The following is a 16,742-nucleotide window of genomic DNA, read 5'->3' on the forward strand; positions in this document are numbered from 1 at the left end:
GTGTCCACCGGACACGTCCGGTCGCGATTCCAGGGGTTTTGGACCTTACTGGAATCGACCGGACGCTGGGTGGCAGCGTCCGGTCACTGCCACCGGAGCGTCCGGTCAGTAGTAAACGTGCGACATTAGGTTTCTTTCTCTGTTTCCTTTTTTGATCCGCTGGGGGCCGCATTATTTAATCTCAGCGCCATGTTTTGACCTAACCTATCCGCTGACATCGCCGTCCTGAGCGCCGAGCCCTAGCCACCAACTTCGTCGCGCCGCCCGTGCACCTTCCCGCACCACCACGCGCCGCTCGCAGCTCCCCGCGCATCTCCTCGCGCCGCCGTGCCCCTCTACGCCGCTCCCGTATGCCCAGCGCTTGCCGTAGTGCCGACACCAGATGCCGCCTACCCATGCTACCATCCTGCGCCGCCAGCCACCACCGTAGCGCCGCCCCGCGCCATCCTCACTCGCGCCAGCAGCAAGCCCTAGCGCTGCCATGCTGTGCCGTCCATCGCCAGAGAGCCACCGAGTGCCATAACCCTAGCTCCACCCTCACTCCACCCTCGTTGTAGCCAAGCTCAAGTGCTCTCATTTCTTTGCTCGATCGTCGATCTTTGTTGAGCCGGTACCCTAACCCTAGCCGATTCGGTGGTTCCCCGCGTGTCGCTTCTCTTCTCTCCTCGGGTCGCCGATTCATCAGGTAGCAAGCCTCCGTTTCAATTTCATACCTAAATTGCTTGCTTCCTAGGGTTTTGTATCTATTAGATATATAGTATTTATTTATATATCCTATCTATTCCATCGTGCAGCGAGTTGGTGCCGTTGAGGTGTCGGTGGCAGTTATCAGCAGTTGTCAGTCAACTCGGAGCCAAGATCACGAGTACGGATCGAGGCCAAGCCTCAAAAGTGTCAGTGGCAGTTGATCTTTGTTAGAGGCAGCAGCTCTTATCAGATGGCTTGTACAAAGAATGTCGGAGGTGGTCCCAGTGATGAGGATCCGAGGCCCCCACCTCGCTAGCCTGCAGATCCAAAAGGCAAGGCGACAAAGAAGATGGTAGTAAGGAAGCGCAAGTATCCAGATGCAGAGACAGCAAGAGCCGCCGCAGTTGTAGAGGCCGCAGAGCATGCCAAGAGAGGAGGTGCTCGCAGTAGAGTCCGGATCGCTGATCATATTTCACCAGACGCAAGGGCTACACTTGAGGAAGTTGAGCGCCTTCATGGTGGTCCAGCTGGGACTCTCATGATTGGTGGATGGCGTCATGCTATTGATGAGGGTCAGCCTCAGGAGGAGTCATAGCAGCAGGCACCGCCAGCAGAGCAGACTTAGGAGGCACAGCCAGCATAGTAGACCCAGGAGGGTGAGCAGGCTGAGGAGACAGAGCCAGCACCTCAGCCACAGTTATGCCGCTCTGGTCGTACCCGTGCTCCAGTCATGCCGAGGGCAGATACACAGCGGAGGGATTCTCGTCCACCGCCTAGACCATAGGGTTCTCCTCCAGTGACCCATCTTGACCTGAGGGCTGCCATGGCCAAGTAGGTGCAGCTGCTGAGGTTCATGGATTTTGAGGTGTGGTTCCTACCGAGGAGAGATGACAGAGCATCAGAGGGCTTCTACACACCACTCTAGGAGAATTTCTACAATGCATACCTTAATAGTGGTGCTGTATTCAGATCTCAGGGGGTGTGCCACATTGATTCTATAGTTGCAGCAGCTAGAGAGCACATTCGCCCCTACCTTGCATATCTGCTGGGGTTGACAGACTTGATTGGACGGATCAGATTATATGTTCCATCTTGGGTTCGTCAGTTCTATGCTTCTCTCTGGATTGACCCGCACCATAACTTTATTCACTTTGGATTTAGAGGCAGAGATTATCGGCTGATAAGCACTAGGGTCAAGGAGATACTCAGGCTTCAGGAGCAGCCTGTTAGACTTCATGAGGTTTGCTATGGATAGACAACGCCTCCAGACGTCCACATGGTGGTATGGTGCCCCCTATAGACTTGGTTCGCCACTACTTCACTGAGCCCTTCAGCGAAGGGTCGCGTAGGAACCCCAGTGATCTTACTCCTACGGCTCGCGTGCTTGAGGCTATCATGAGGAGGACATTGCTTCCCAAGATGGGATACAGAGAGGGTTTGACTCACATACAGCTGTGGCTTATCAACTCTTTGATGCAGCAGGCAGTTTTTGATATTTGGGTTCTTCTTCTGTCAGAGATGGAGGACACTATAGCTAAGGGCTTCAGAGGTCGCAAGCAGCTACCATATGCCCACTGGATCACTTTTCTTATTCACAGGGCAGTTACTGTGAGGCCACCAGAGATGCTTACTAAGTACAGTGGTGCTATGATAGAATTCCCTACATACAACATGACTCAGATAATCCGTCATAGTACACCTACAACACCTAGCCAGCCACGCCATCGTCCTGATGTACCAGAGCCTGTAGCCTAGTAGGATGATATTATCAGGGGCATTGCAGCTATAGAGGAGGAGCAGCTTGCTCAGCAGGAGGGGATGGTCGTGAGCGACCCTAGTGACAGTTCTGATGATGACTACCAGCCCATTCCTTAGATGCCTCCACAATGACATGACCATGAGGCCGGCAGCTCCAGTTCAGCACCACCTGCCCCACAGACAGACCCTGCTTTTCTTGCTATACTTGAGTGGATGGGGCAGGACAAGGCACGCCAGGCTCAGGAGACAGCTACTACATTTGCATAGTTCCAAACTCGGTAGGATGAGTTCCAGCAGCAACAGCAGGCGATCCAGCAGTAGCAGCTGGCTATTCAGCAGTAGACGCAGGCTCTACAGCATCAACAATAGATCCTCATGCAGCAGTAGCTTCTTGGATTTATGCAGCATGTAGTGACAGCTATTGGGGCTCCACCAACACAGCCTTCGCCCCAGCTTGGTCAGCCTGCCACCACTTCTATGACTCCAGTGTTACAGCCTAGTGGGCTTCAGAGTCAAGAACAACCACCAGCATAGTTTGCTTCTCCTACAGAGAAGGTGTCCTAGTATTTTGCTTCACCTGTGATAGCCCCGTAGTTCACACCTTTTCAGATAGGCTTCACACCGGTTGAGACATCGTCGCTGCTAGTGCCAGACACTTTAGTCTCTAGGAGTCTTGGAGCGACCTTCAGCGAGTTGATAGGGCAGCCTACTCCACCATACCTGCACGTTCCAGGACCTTCCACAGCTGCACCTAGCACAACGACTATAGAGATGCTCCCTTCCTCAGTGGCATCATCAGAGCTGGCTGCTTCAGTTATACTAGCATAGCCTACAGTAGCTCCAGTCCTAGATACGACCCAGACTGCTTCAGCATCGCTTCGAGCTACAGAGGGTTAGACAGCTTAGAGCTCCGGATCAGATGATGATGGCACCCAGTTCCAGCTCGCTCCCCGTACCTCAGCACCTGGCTCGTCCGCTGCAGCCCCACCGACCAACCCTTAGGTTTTGGTGTTTGATGAAAAGGGGGGAGGGTTCGACTATGTTAGTCTTAGGGGGAGCGACTTATCTAGGGGGAGGTTAGTCATTATATTAGCTTATTTATTACATTTGGAGCTTTTATGTGTGTGATACATTATGCATTCATGTTTACTACTATATTTATGTGATAGTGATATCTACGTGATCGTGATATATGACATGTGTGCTCTCTACTTTGAATTATTTATATGTCATATCACTTGTGCTATGCTCATTTGCTTCTGCTTCTACGTTTTACTCCGATGCAAATGACCTTTATTATTTCTACTCATGCTTATTTCATATCTTTTGAGTACATCATGTTGACTTGGGTCATATAAGCTTGCCTAACACTTTTGTTCCTATTGACAAAAGCTTATATGATCCAAGCATGTTAAAAACCTCATCTCTTTCACATACTCAAGGTGGTATTGTCATCAGTCACCAAAAAGGGGGAGATTGAAAGCATCTAGGCTCCTAGTTGGGTTTCAGTGATTAATGACAATACAAGATTACTATGACTAACATGTGTTTTACAGAGGCAATTTAGTTAGGTCATGGTAATAGAGATCGATTGGGCAATCATGATGGTCATGCCCCTACGATGGAAATCGTTTTGGTTTTCAAAGGATGGACAACATGGTTAAGGATGGACTAGTTCTAAGTGTCGATTGAAGTTAGAGAGACACTTAGAGTAGTTTAGGACTTTGTTTTTTCTTTGGCCATACTATTAAGGGGTATGGATGGGTAGCTTGACCTAGGTGAGTCTAGTGAGTTAGGTGTGTTGACACTTGTTAAAACTAGCACTAGGTAGCTCCAAAACAGCCCTTAGATCCAATGGAGCAAACTTCATTCACATATGATCAAGAGTTGGAAGTGAATGGATGGTCAAATACTGACCAGATGCTGGCTCCGAGTTGATCGGACACTGGCGTAGAGTCCGATTAGTTCATTTGACCAAGGTGAAAACATCTGGTGCGACCGGACACTGAAAGGTGAAGTGACCCGACGCTGACAGCCAGCGTCCGATCGACTCTAGTAAGGTTCCAGAGAGGGAAAATCATGATCGAACGCGTCCGATCAGTGTTGACCGGACGCTGGCTAGCGTCCGGTCACACTGTAATCACTGGAGTTCGGGGTATACTGACCGGAGCGTCCTGTCAACATAACCAGAGCGTTCGATCATCCCGCAGAGGCACATAACGGTTCATTTTTTAGCCGGTGTTATAAATACAACCTCCACACGTGTGTGGGGGTACTTTTGCTCATTCCAACAGCTGAGAAACACCTTAGAGAGTGCCAAGAAGAGCAAGGTCCTAGTGAGGTGATTGAGATTTGAGAATCCCAAAGAGAGACCTCATTAGTGAGATCAAGAGTAGTAAAGTATGCATCCATCCTTCTCATTAGGCTTGTCGTGGCCAAGAAGAGCAAGGTCCTAGTGAGGTGATTTCCTAGGTGGTTTGTAAGCATCGTACGTGACAACGTGCATGAAATCTTCTGAAATTTTTATGATAGCCTCGACATACGATATCACAACATCTCAACAAGTTTCATGATTTTTGGACTTCGTTTGCTTTTTATAGAATTTAAAAACACTTCGCACGCAAGTTCGCGGTCATGTTTCGTGAACAAGATGTCCGAAATTTGTAACATGACTATCATTTTTTGAATCATTAAATTCCATTATTCGTACCACGTGTAGTTCAAATTTATATTTTTCAAAAAAATTCAAGTAAACGAAATAAAGTAACTAAATATATCAAAAAGCCACAAAAAATCCCCAAATTCTAACGAGGAGTTTCTGGTACTTAAAAAGGGCTGCACAAAAAAATTGGAGGCCAAAAACAAAAAAAAACTTTGCCGAGCGCCGGGGCAGAGCACTCAGCAAGGGGGGTCTTTGCCGAGTGCCAAGAATAAGGCGCTCGGCAAAGAAGTTTTTTTATTTTTTTTAGAAATTTCCTCTTTGCCGAGTGCCTTCACAGTATTTCAAAAAAAATCTATGCCGACTGCCGGATCGGGGCACTTGACAAAGTTGCCTCCTTTACCGAGAGCCTCCCTGATCTAGCGCTCGGCAAAGGGGCGGGAGGGGGCACTTAGCCAAATTCGGCCGGGCAGTCCAAGCCACAGACAGACAGGCCAACGCCACCGCTCCTGGCCGTCCCCACGCCGCCGTCCACCAATGCTGGACCGCCCCCACGCCACACGCCACCCTCCCCTCCCCGTGCGCCGCACCCGCGGCCACCCCTGCGCCTGCCAGCCACCGGGCCGCCGCCCTTCCCCGCACCGTGAGTCGGCGCCTGCCCCTGCCCCCGCCCCCGCCCTCGCGCCCACGTGTGGCCGAGCGTGGCTAGCTCACCCACGTCAGCCCGCCAACGCCGGCGGGTGGAGGAGGGGAGGAGGAGGAGGAGGAGGAGGAGGAGGAGGAGGAGGAGGAGAGGAGGAGCAGGAGCCGGCTCTACCCCTGGTCGTGCCCCGTGGACCGCCCACCCCGATGCCGCCTGTGCTCAACCCTGTTCCTGACTCCGGTGACCCCGACCCCAACCCCGACCCCGACCCCGACGCCGTCGGCCCCTACCCCCGGCGCCCGTCAGGTATGCCCTCTCTCTTGTTGTTGTCGTGGTAGTGATAGTTGTAGTAGTAGTGCTAGTGGTAGTAGTAGTAGTAGAACTAGTGGTAGTAGTAGTAGTAGCAATAGTGGTAGTAGTAGTAATAGTAGAACTAGTGGTAGTAGTAGTAGCAATAGTGGAAGTAGTAGTAGAAGTAGTGGTACTACTTGGATATATTCTTCTACATGGATTGATATCCAAACTATATGGCTTCTCTTGAGACATATGTGCTTGTCGGCCATCGTGGCGTTGTTTTTTGTAGGTTTTGGAAACCTCACCGTGCAGGGGAGGTTCTGCCGATTTTTTTAAATGATAGTATTTTGTTCCATTTTTGTAGAGAAGAGTCTGTCGGAGCTGAGTCGGAGTTCCCGTCGCCGTGCCGGTCTGCCTGCACCACGTCGCCTCACCACTGCACCGACCTAACATAGCCCCGCTAGCCTGACTCCGCCGCCACCCTAGGTATAACCCCTCTTTCCGTATCATGGTCGTAGATCGCGTAACCCAGTTAGGCGTTTCCCGTTCGAAAGAGGTACGGTTGGAGGTATGCAGATCTTTGCATATCTATGACCGTATCTGTTTCGGATTGTCCACGTTTTTTGGATAGCCCGCGGATGCGTAGATGGGTTAGTTTTCATGGTCTGCTCTGGTCCGAGACAGAGTTTCAGCATCACCTCCCTATTGTTCTCTGGATATGCACTCTTCTTTGGCAGGATGTGTATCTGGAGAACAGCGGGGAGGTGCTATCGAAATTCTATCTCGGATAGGAGTAGAGCATGGAAACTAACTCATCTACGCATCCACAGGTGGGATTGGGACCTATCCTCACCTATTAGACAGTAGGAACACCATGTAGATGCAATTGATGGTTACATTACTCGCTGATACATATGTTAGAGGACGGATGATGATCCGTGGATGTACACGGGCTAGAGAAGTCAGAGTGATTACACCACGGAATGGATGAACAAGACCGATGCTTTCTTAAACAGTGCATTTGGCAAGGCTGCTAAAGGACATTGCCTAGGTTTGTGTCCCTGCAGCAAATGTGGAAACAGGAGAAGGGTAAACAAGGTGGAAATGGGTAAACATCTTGTGAAGAATGGATTTACGCCGGACTACACCCGGTGGGTCCACCATGGTGAAGCCCATCGTATGAGAGAGGAGGTGGTGAGACCACGGGTGGAGGCTTTTGATGCTAATGCCAGGGTAGCAGACATGTTAGATGACTTTCACCAAGGATAGTTCGATGAGGGATGTGAGAAGAAGGAGATGGAGGCAACCACATAGGCGTTCTATGACATGATGGACTCGGCACAGAAACCCCTTCACGATCGGTCAATGGTGTATCAACTGGATGCCATTGGACGCTTAATGAGGTTGAAGTCTGAGTTAAACTTGAGTCGAGAAGGCTTCGATAAGATGTTGGCCGTGATTGGCACCCTGCTTCTGTAGGGCCATATTTTGCCAAAGAGCATGTACGAGTCATAGAAACTCCTTCGTGCACTTAAGATGCTGTATGAGCAGATACATGCTTGTCCGAAGGGGTGCGTCCTATTTATGAAAGAACACAAGCATGCAAAGTTCTGTCCAAAGTGTAAATCCTCCAGGTACCTAGAGGTAGACTCTGATGATGGCCAGAAGAGGCAACTTACGATCCCCGTGAAAATCCTACGATACCTTCCATTCCTACCGAGGATCCAACAGCTATACATGACCGAGGAATCCGTGAAACAGATGACATGGCACAAAAATGGCAAATGATACAATCCTGACAAGATGGTACATCCATCCGATGGTGAAGCTTGGATCCGCTTTAATGACAAACATCGTGACAAAGCAGATGAGGCTCGTAATGTACGTGTCACGCTAGCAACAGATGGGTTCAATCCTTATGGAATGATGGCTGCCCCATACACATGTTGGCCCGTCTTCGTTATCACCCTTAATCTCCCCCCCATGTCTCCTTTCAATGACATAACATATTCTTGTCATTGATAATTCCTGGACACCCAGGGAGTAATATGGGTGTGTTCATGGAGCCCGTGTTTGATGAATTGGTCCGTGCTTGGGATGAAGGGGTATGGACATACGATCGAGCTACAAAGACAACCTTCAAAATGCACATTTGGTACCACTACTCCCTGCATGACTTCCTAGCGTATGGGATATTCTGCGCCTGGTGTGTTCACGGGAAGTTCCCTTGCCCAATATGCAAGGAAGGTGTGAGGTTCATTTGGTTGCAAAAGGGTGGTAAGTATTCGTCGTTCGACAGACATCGTTAATTCCTACCTCTTGACCATCCATTCAGACAAGACATCAAGAACTTTACGAAAGGTGTTAAAGTGACAAACCCTACACCACGGATGATGACTGGTGCCGAGGTTCATGCTTAGATAGATGCTCTCGTGCCCAATGAAGAAGGTGGTTTTGTGGGATATGGTGAGCAACATATGTGGACTCATATCTTGGGCATGACGAGGCTCCCCTATTTCGATGACCTTCTTCTGCCACATAACATTGATGTAATGCACACTTAAAAGAATGTTGCCGAGGCACTTTGGGCAACATTCATGGACACTAAAAAGTCTAAGGACAACCCTAAGGCTAGAGTGGACCTGGCAACGTTGTGCGATAGACCAAATCAAGAGATGCAGCCTCCTAGTCATGGCAAGACCTGGAGAAGGCCTAATGCCAATTTCGTCTTGAAAAGGGACCAAAAGAGGAAAGTACTTGAATGGATCCAGATGCTAATGTTCCCTGATGGGTATGCAGCGAATCTAAAGAGGGGAGTGAACTTAGGCACTCTACGAGTCAACGGGATGAAGAGTCATGACAACAACATATGGATTGAGCGGCTTCTTTGGGCGATGGTTCGAGGCTATGTCCCAGAGCATGTCTGGCAAGTGCTGGTAGAGTTGAGCTACTTATTTCATCAGCTTTGTGTGGCAGAACCGCCTAAAATAACACGCTTACGGAGGTGCTCGTCTTTCACCAGACACTAAGCACACCGAAAGCAAGCTACAGCAGGCGGTATCTGTCGGGCACACCCCAAGGGAGAACCCGAAAGATCCATATTTTTCCCAAGGATCTAATAATGAGAACGAGTTATAATACTTGTCCATTTCATACATCAGAGTTTCGTAAAAGTACATTATTACAATACCAAATATCAGAGTGCGGAATGATAAACAACGGAATTTAAAATAAGCATCTAGCGATAAGAACGAGGATCCGTCTGAGCCCGCCAGAAGAATCCTCCACACAAAGGTACTTATCATGCATCACCTACAACAGGGGTAAATAAACACTAAGTACACAATATACTCGCAAGACTTATCCGACTAGTGAGAATAATTTCCTGACTCCAAGGAATATGATAAGCTTTATGATTTACTTGTTTCTTTTAGCAGAAAGCAATACTAATAGTGAGTCCTCATTTATGTATTATTATCAGCCGTATTAAGTTATCATCTAGCTAGTCTATATAAGCACCTGTTCTACTTTCAAGCAAGAGTTGAGCAATCAGTTCCATTTCTTCTCCTTTCAACTTTTAGTTCTTACTACGGTGCTAAACCGTAGACAAGTCATACCAGATTTCCCAACGATTCGTGAATCAATGTGCCCAGCTGGGTGCCCCAAAAACACACACCCCGCTTGTACCCCAGGCACAAGCAGGACTAACCCATCACTCTCCTGTCCTAGGTGTCTAGGTCCCCGTCCAAATTTGGACTCCAAGCCCCCACTCCTGAGTCCCGGACTCAGTGTGGTGCAAGGACCTCCACCATCTCCGCCTCCAATCAGTCGGTCTGGAAAGAGCCGGATCCACGACAAGAGAGCAACAAGTCTTCCCTACGCCCATACCCAAGTATGTGCTCGGGACAATAAATCTGTGACTTGCCTAGAGTCATATGCAACGACCGGTCCTTAATCGACACGGATAGGGAAAAAGTGTAACCAAGTCATGCCCTGTTGGCCACAGGACACAACCCCTTACACCCACCAGTTCCAAACCATATCCCTGCCCGGTCACTATTTACCTTTCCACCATTTTATCATGAGTGATCATATTTTATTACCTATTGGCGAGTAACGATAGGTTACTCACGCTATCGATATCCTGAGCATAGCAGCTACTCGACCTGTACTAGTAGGACTCATAGGTAGATATATTTATGCATGTAGTTTTCATAAAATACATGTAACATAAATGCACATCATATACATATTTAGTGATCAGTAAAAATAGGGGTTATGCACCGGGGCTTGCTTTGGGCATGCGCGGTGTCAGCAAAGTCAGTGACGGACGGCTCCGAAATGTCCTCCTACACGAGGATCTCCTCCTCATACTCTTCGATGACTTCGTCGTACTCCTGCTCGCCGAAGGTCACGATCTCCACTGGCTCGTTCTCTATATGCATGCAGTGATGATGATGCAATTATTACTACTATTTTGGCAACAACAACTCTTAAAATAAGAATACATCTACCAAGCTTCTAAGCTAACTCTAATGACTAATACGCTAAGTTACGTATTATTCCCACGAAACAGGTATGAAACATTTCATATATTATCTTAGCAACTAAAGGCATCCTTATTGTTAATATCAATTTACTATATATATGATAAAACAAGGAGCACTAGTTTCCACATTTATCAACCTATTCTAAGGTTACAAAAATTATAGAGAGCATCTAATATTATCATGAGCCTACTGTAAATCTTTAGGGCTAGCACTTCTACCAATGCATCACAAAAATTCATTCTCTAAATAACCATAATAATAATAAGCATTTCAAAATAATAAAGTAAGCCTAAAGGTATCATTGAACTGTATGAACTAAATACACTTACAGATAGATCATGAATTTAGGAATCTACCAAAATTTATTACACAATAAATAAATAAATTTAAATGAGCTCTAGAGATGAAGAAAATGATATTATTAGAGGAGGCCAATTAGCTTGATTAACCAACTGATCTATTTGCACCTTTGCGTGTTCTTGGAAATGGTAGAACACGAAGCGGTGAATTGGATGTGAGATGCTGGTTACTTGATTTGAGAGAAGTGAATGATCAGCGGAGCGGAATAGCTCGGTGGCTCGGTGTGTCCTTTTAAAGGCAGGAGACGCGGGAATGGAATTAAGCAAGAGGAGGAAAAGGAGGACGGCGAGAAGGTTAGGCATGACTACTGTGAATGAACTGGGGAAGCATGCCACAGTGTGCCTTGTACTTGAGACTTCAATGTTGATAGACAAATTTGATGTGCAGTAGACCGTGGACCTGGACTGGTAGGGTGTGATTTTAGATGAATTTAGGAAAAAGAATCAATGGAATCGGAGTTTGTATGAGGGAGATATGGCTTTTACAAGGTGGGCTATCAATTGAATCCGAAAATTAAATTGACGTGATGAAAGGAGTGCTGGTGCTGATCACATAACGTGTTGGACAGGTAGTGGACTAGACTTTCTATGATTATGAGAGGGAAAGGTGCTGGTTCATTCCTGTAGGTCAAGGAATCAATGGAGGAGGAGACCACAGGTCAAAAGCAGCTGCTTGTGCACAACGTGTTGATCGGATGAACAGAGTTTCTACTGTGAACAGTGTTTTCTACGAAGCTACAGTGCTGACGTGTGGAAAATGTGTCTGACCTTTATTTGCAAAGCAACTGAGCAGCGAGCAAGCGGAGTGCTCAGCGGGCCGAGCTTGTGAGTGATATTAATGCGTAGCGTGTGCGACACACTAGGGCAGCGGCAGCGCGACGTGCGCTGATAATTTTGTAAGGCGATTAGCAGGCGAAGTAAAGACGGGGTGATTAGAACAACGAGGGAGGACAGTGGCACGTCGTGAGATTGATGGAGATATAATTCTTGCCAAGTGGTATGCTAATAATTAGTGAATGACAATAATTTGTTATTTGACTTTGTGGCTATGGAGCTCTCACGTGGAGAGAGATGACATGCTGGAAGGGCAACTTGGACTTCATGACGCTTGTTGGACGTGATGACCAGGTGGATCCTAGTGAATGTTATTTGGGTACATTAGTGTGGGTCAAGAAATAATGGATGACACATGAATTTCTACGAGCTGCTGCGGTTGGTCATCTTCATTTGCTGTCAACTTGACTTGCTTGACACGACAAAGTAAAAGCACTGTGTCTTGCCAAAGAATGTGCTGAAGCGTGCTTCGCGGGCTTGCGAGTGCCGAGTGCGTGCATGGGAAATTAAGGAGGAGAAGAATAATAAGAGCTGGAGTTGGATTAGGATGAATGAAAGTGATTTGGGCTATGGGAGAATACTTGGACAAGGAATAAATTAGAGCTCAACATTGAGAATTAGTGCAATAAAATTTAATTTCTCATTTTACCACATGCAATAATACATACACATGATGCTCATGACATGGTTTAGTGTTTTTATTAAGGCGTAACACCGAGGGTGTTACACTTTGTGCCAAGGAGCTCTCTCGGACCATCATTGATGACTTGGAAAAAGCGGCACCCGTGTTGCTCTGTAAGTTGGAGAAGATCTTTCCACCCGGCTGCTTCTTGCCGATGCAACATTTGATTGTGCACCTCCCGTATGAGGCATGGATGGGGGGCCCATGCAGGACCGTTGGTGCTATCCAATCGATAGATGTTTGAAGACTCTTTGCAAAAAATGTAGAAATAAAGCCAAAATTGAGGCTTCTATTGCAGAGGCATACATTCTAGAGGAGGTGTCGAACTTCACAGAGAAATACTACACTGAGAACCTTCCTAGCATTTATAATCCACCCCCTCATTACAATGCTGGCAAAAATGAATTGAGCCTCAGCCTTTTCCAAGGGCAACTCAGAAGCACAAGTGCATCGACCACTAAGCAATTGAAAAATGAAGAGTGGCGCAGTATCATGCTATATGTGTTGACCAACCTTATCGAGGTGCAGCCGTTCATTGGGTAAGTTCTAAATGAACTTGTTTCATTTCGCCATATGTCCTTGTTTCTTCGTCCAACCCCCTTGTTTCTCGTTGGCGGGCGACCATCATAGGTCCATGAACTCAATTTACCAAAGACCACGCCGACTGTAGGAGGAGGCGGAGCAGGCAGCGGAGGGATCAGACAGGAGGAGGAGGAGGAATGCCAGCCGTAGGAGGGGTCGTCTCCTCCCATGCCGTGTGAGGAGGAGCTGGAGGAGGAGGTGGTGCTTATGGACGAGTCGAACGAGGAGCTGGTTCGGCAGACGAACGAGGAGGAGGGGCCACACAAGGACGACGAGTGAGAGGCGGTAGGCACGGGTTCCGCTTCCTCCGACTCCTCTTCGAGTGTCTACTTGCGAGGTCCCGTGAGCCTCCCACAGGTTCTGCTTTTTCAACAATGCCTAGTGATTTTCCCCGAAGGGCAAAAGTAAGTAACTTTATATGTTATCACCACTACTTCATATGATATGATGAAAAAAAAACTAATATTTTTTCTTAATCACTTGTGCAGGAACTGGGTGGTTGTGTCGGGTGGTAGCACACGACTAGTCAATGGCATCCTGGGTCTTCTGTGTAGGCAACACTTCCCCGGCATTGTCACATACGCATCGAAAACGGAGCCGGTGAAAGATCCTAATGGCTAGAGGGGGGTGAATAGCCTAATAAAAATTTCTACAACAACACTTAACCAAAATGGTTAGACAATTATGAGGCAAAGCAAGTGTTGCGCAAGCCTACTCAAAATGCAAGCCACCTACCACAATTCTAGTTTAGATAGTGTCTATTCACACAAAAGCTATAACACTACCCTATGTTAGTGTGCTCTCAAAGGCTAACTAAACAGCCACACCAACCAAGCAAGCAAGCTCTCACAACTAGCTACACTAAAGAGCTTGTCAACTAGTTTGCGGTAAAGTAAAGAGAGTGATCAAGAAGGTTATATCGCCGTGTAGATGAAGAAACCAATCAATCACAAGGATGAATAACAATGAAGACCAATCACCTCAGAATCAATGATGAAGACAATGATTTTTACCGAGGTTCACTTGCTTGCCGGCAAGCTACTCCTCATTGTGGTGATTCACTCACTTGGAGATTCACGCGCTAATTGGCTTCATACGCCAAACCCTCAATAGGGTGCCGCACAACCAACACAAGATGAGGATCACACAAGCCACAAGCAATTCACTAGAGTACCTTTTGGCGCTCCGCTGGGGAAAGGTCAAGAACCCCTCACAATCACCACGATCAGAGCCAGAGACAATCACCACTCTCTGCTCGATGATCCTTGCTGCTCCAAGCCATCTAGGTGGTGGCAACCATCAAGAGTAACAAGCGAAATCCACAGCGAAACATGAACACCAAGTGCTTCTAGATGCAATCACTCAAGCAATGCACTTGGATTCTCTCCCAATCTCACAAAGATGATGAATCAATGATGGAGATGAGTGGGAGGGCTTTGGCTAAGCTCACAAGGTTGCTATGTCAATGCAAATGGCCAAGAGAGAGAGCTTCAACCGGCCATGGGGCTTAAATAGAAGCCCCCACAAAATAGAGCCATTATACCCCTTCATTGGGCATAACGCGGGCTGACCGGACGCTCCGGTCAGTTGACCGGACGCTGAGCCCTTAGCGTCCGGTCGCTTGCAGTCAGCCACGTGTCCTGCCTTCAATGGTCATCAGTCTTGACCAGACACTATGCCTGAGTTGACCGAACGCTGAACACCCAGCGTCCGGTTGTTTACAGTAAGGTTCCAAAACCGATTTTTGCCGATTAGACCCTGCTAGTGTCCGGTCACACTGTGACTTCTTACTATGCTGACCGACAACATGATCGGACATAGCCCTTCAGCGTCCGGTCGCTGAGCGACCCAGCGTCCGGTCCTTTGACCGACGCCAGCATCTTTGTAACCAACTCCATTTCACCTCTAACTTCTTCACCCTTGCTTAAATGTGCCAACCACCAAGTGTATCACCTTGTGCACATGTGTTAGCATATTATCACAAACATTTTCAAGGGTGTTAGTTCTCCACTAGATCCTAAATGCATATGCAATGAGTTAGAGCATCTAGTGGCACTTTGATAACCGCATTCCGATATGAGTTTCACCCCTCTTAATAGTACGGCTATCAAACCTAAATGTGATCACACTCTCTAAGTGTCTTGATCACTAAAACAAAAATAGCTCCTATGGTTTATACCTTTGCCTTGAGCGTTTTGTTTTTCTCTTTCTTCTTTCCAAGTCCAAGCACTTGATCATTACCATGGCATCATCTTCATCATGCTATGATCTTTGTTTGCTTCGCAACTTGGAGTGATCACTTGATAAACTAGGTTAGCACTTAGGGTTTCATCAATTCACCAAAACCAAACTAGAGCTTTCAATCTCCCCCTTTTTGGTAATTGATGACAACCCTTATACAAAGATATGAATTAAAATTCAATTGAATCCATGTTGCTTGTCCAAGCATATTTACCATGTGTAAAAGGATATGGACAAGTTTCATAAACTCCATATGGTAGCAATTGCTCCCCCTACATATATGCTAAGAGTTTGGATTGTAGCTTGCACATATGATTAGATAGGAAATATAGGATTCAATGTCTAACAAATGATGCTAAGGTATAAAAGATGGACCTTTGAAGCGTGATACCAATCGGAGTGCACCATTATACCTTCCTTAGCACCATGATTAGCTTGATACCATTTGAAAATATACCACATGGAAATATTTGGAATAGATACCATTTGATAATACTAGTGAATGAAATCACTAGATAATCTATTCATGCTAGTTTTTCATATTATCATTCAAACTTACAACTAGCATACATCTCACAAGCATGGATGTTTAAATTTAATACTTGTGCCATGCAAGCAAACATATGAAGTGCACATTCAAATGCATCATCCAAGTTCATGAGCTTGCTTCCCCTACTTGTGTGCTCAAATTTTAATTGATCCCTTTCCTTTTTCACTTCTCTCCCCCTATGTCATATATCAAGTATATCTTTATGTTTCTCTCCCTTTATGATATTCCCCTATGTCATATATCAAGTATATCTTTATGTTTCTCTCCCTTTATGATATTTATCCCCCTTTTTCACTATTTTTACTACTATCTTTGTTTCTCTCCCCCTTTGTCATCAATGACCACAAAGGTTCAAAATATAGATAGTATTACTTGTAGGGTCGAGATTATCAATGTCAATCAATAGGGTGAGGATCAAAGTTCCAAATTTGGTTCAAACTAGAATATATGCCAAAGATATTGAACTCGGTTTGATCCAAGGACAAGCTTCTTCACACCTCCAAATAAGGGTTATCTTGTACCATGTTGAGTTAAACACTTAGAGCACATTTTCTAGATTAAACACAAGGTTTACAAGCCCACAAACATGTCATATGCTACCACTAGATCAAGTCAAGCATAGAAGCAATAGTGATACCATATAGACATCAAAATAATTTGATTTTCATGAATGAGCCTAATAAAATAGAACCGCTTGAAAGGTCCTAATAAAATTGAAAATATGACTAGATGCACTAATCATGTCCTTAGCAAAGATGTATGTCATGCCAAATAACTTTTACCTTGGATTGCTCGAATGAGAGGCATGTCATATGAGTGGGGGGGTGCATCAACATAGATTTGAGAAATCCAATATGTTCAACTCATTCCTTAGCTTGCAAAACATTTTCTCATCCAATGGCT

General features: G+C 46.5%; 1 protein-coding gene across 1 annotated transcript; it reads left to right on the forward strand.

The window, feature by feature from the left end:
- Positions 1 to 5,641: 5,641 nt before the first annotated feature.
- Positions 5,642 to 11,717, forward strand: LOC136465799 (uncharacterized). Its single transcript, XM_066464394.1, has 2 exons — positions 5,642 to 6,053; positions 11,578 to 11,717. The coding sequence occupies exons 1-2, from the start codon at positions 5,642 to 5,644 to the stop codon at positions 11,715 to 11,717; spliced, it is 552 nt and encodes a 183-aa protein (XP_066320491.1).
- The last annotated feature ends 5,025 nt before the right edge of the window (positions 11,718 to 16,742 follow it).

This window comes from Miscanthus floridulus, chromosome 7 (assembly GCF_019320115.1).
Source record: "Miscanthus floridulus cultivar M001 chromosome 7, ASM1932011v1, whole genome shotgun sequence".
Classification (NCBI taxonomy): domain Eukaryota; kingdom Viridiplantae; phylum Streptophyta; class Magnoliopsida; order Poales; family Poaceae; genus Miscanthus; species Miscanthus floridulus.

What these genes read in the sequence shown, in the direction of transcription:
- LOC136465799 (XM_066464394.1), top strand. Translation starts at nt 5,642, where the DNA reads ATGCTGGACCGCCCCCACGCCACACGCCACCCTCCCCTCCCCGTGCGC. An exon ending in CTACCCCCGGCGCCCGTCAG is followed by an intron (nt 6,054 to 11,577) that starts GTATGCCCTCTC and finishes TCATTCCTGTAG; the next exon opens with GTCAAGGAATCAATGGAGGA.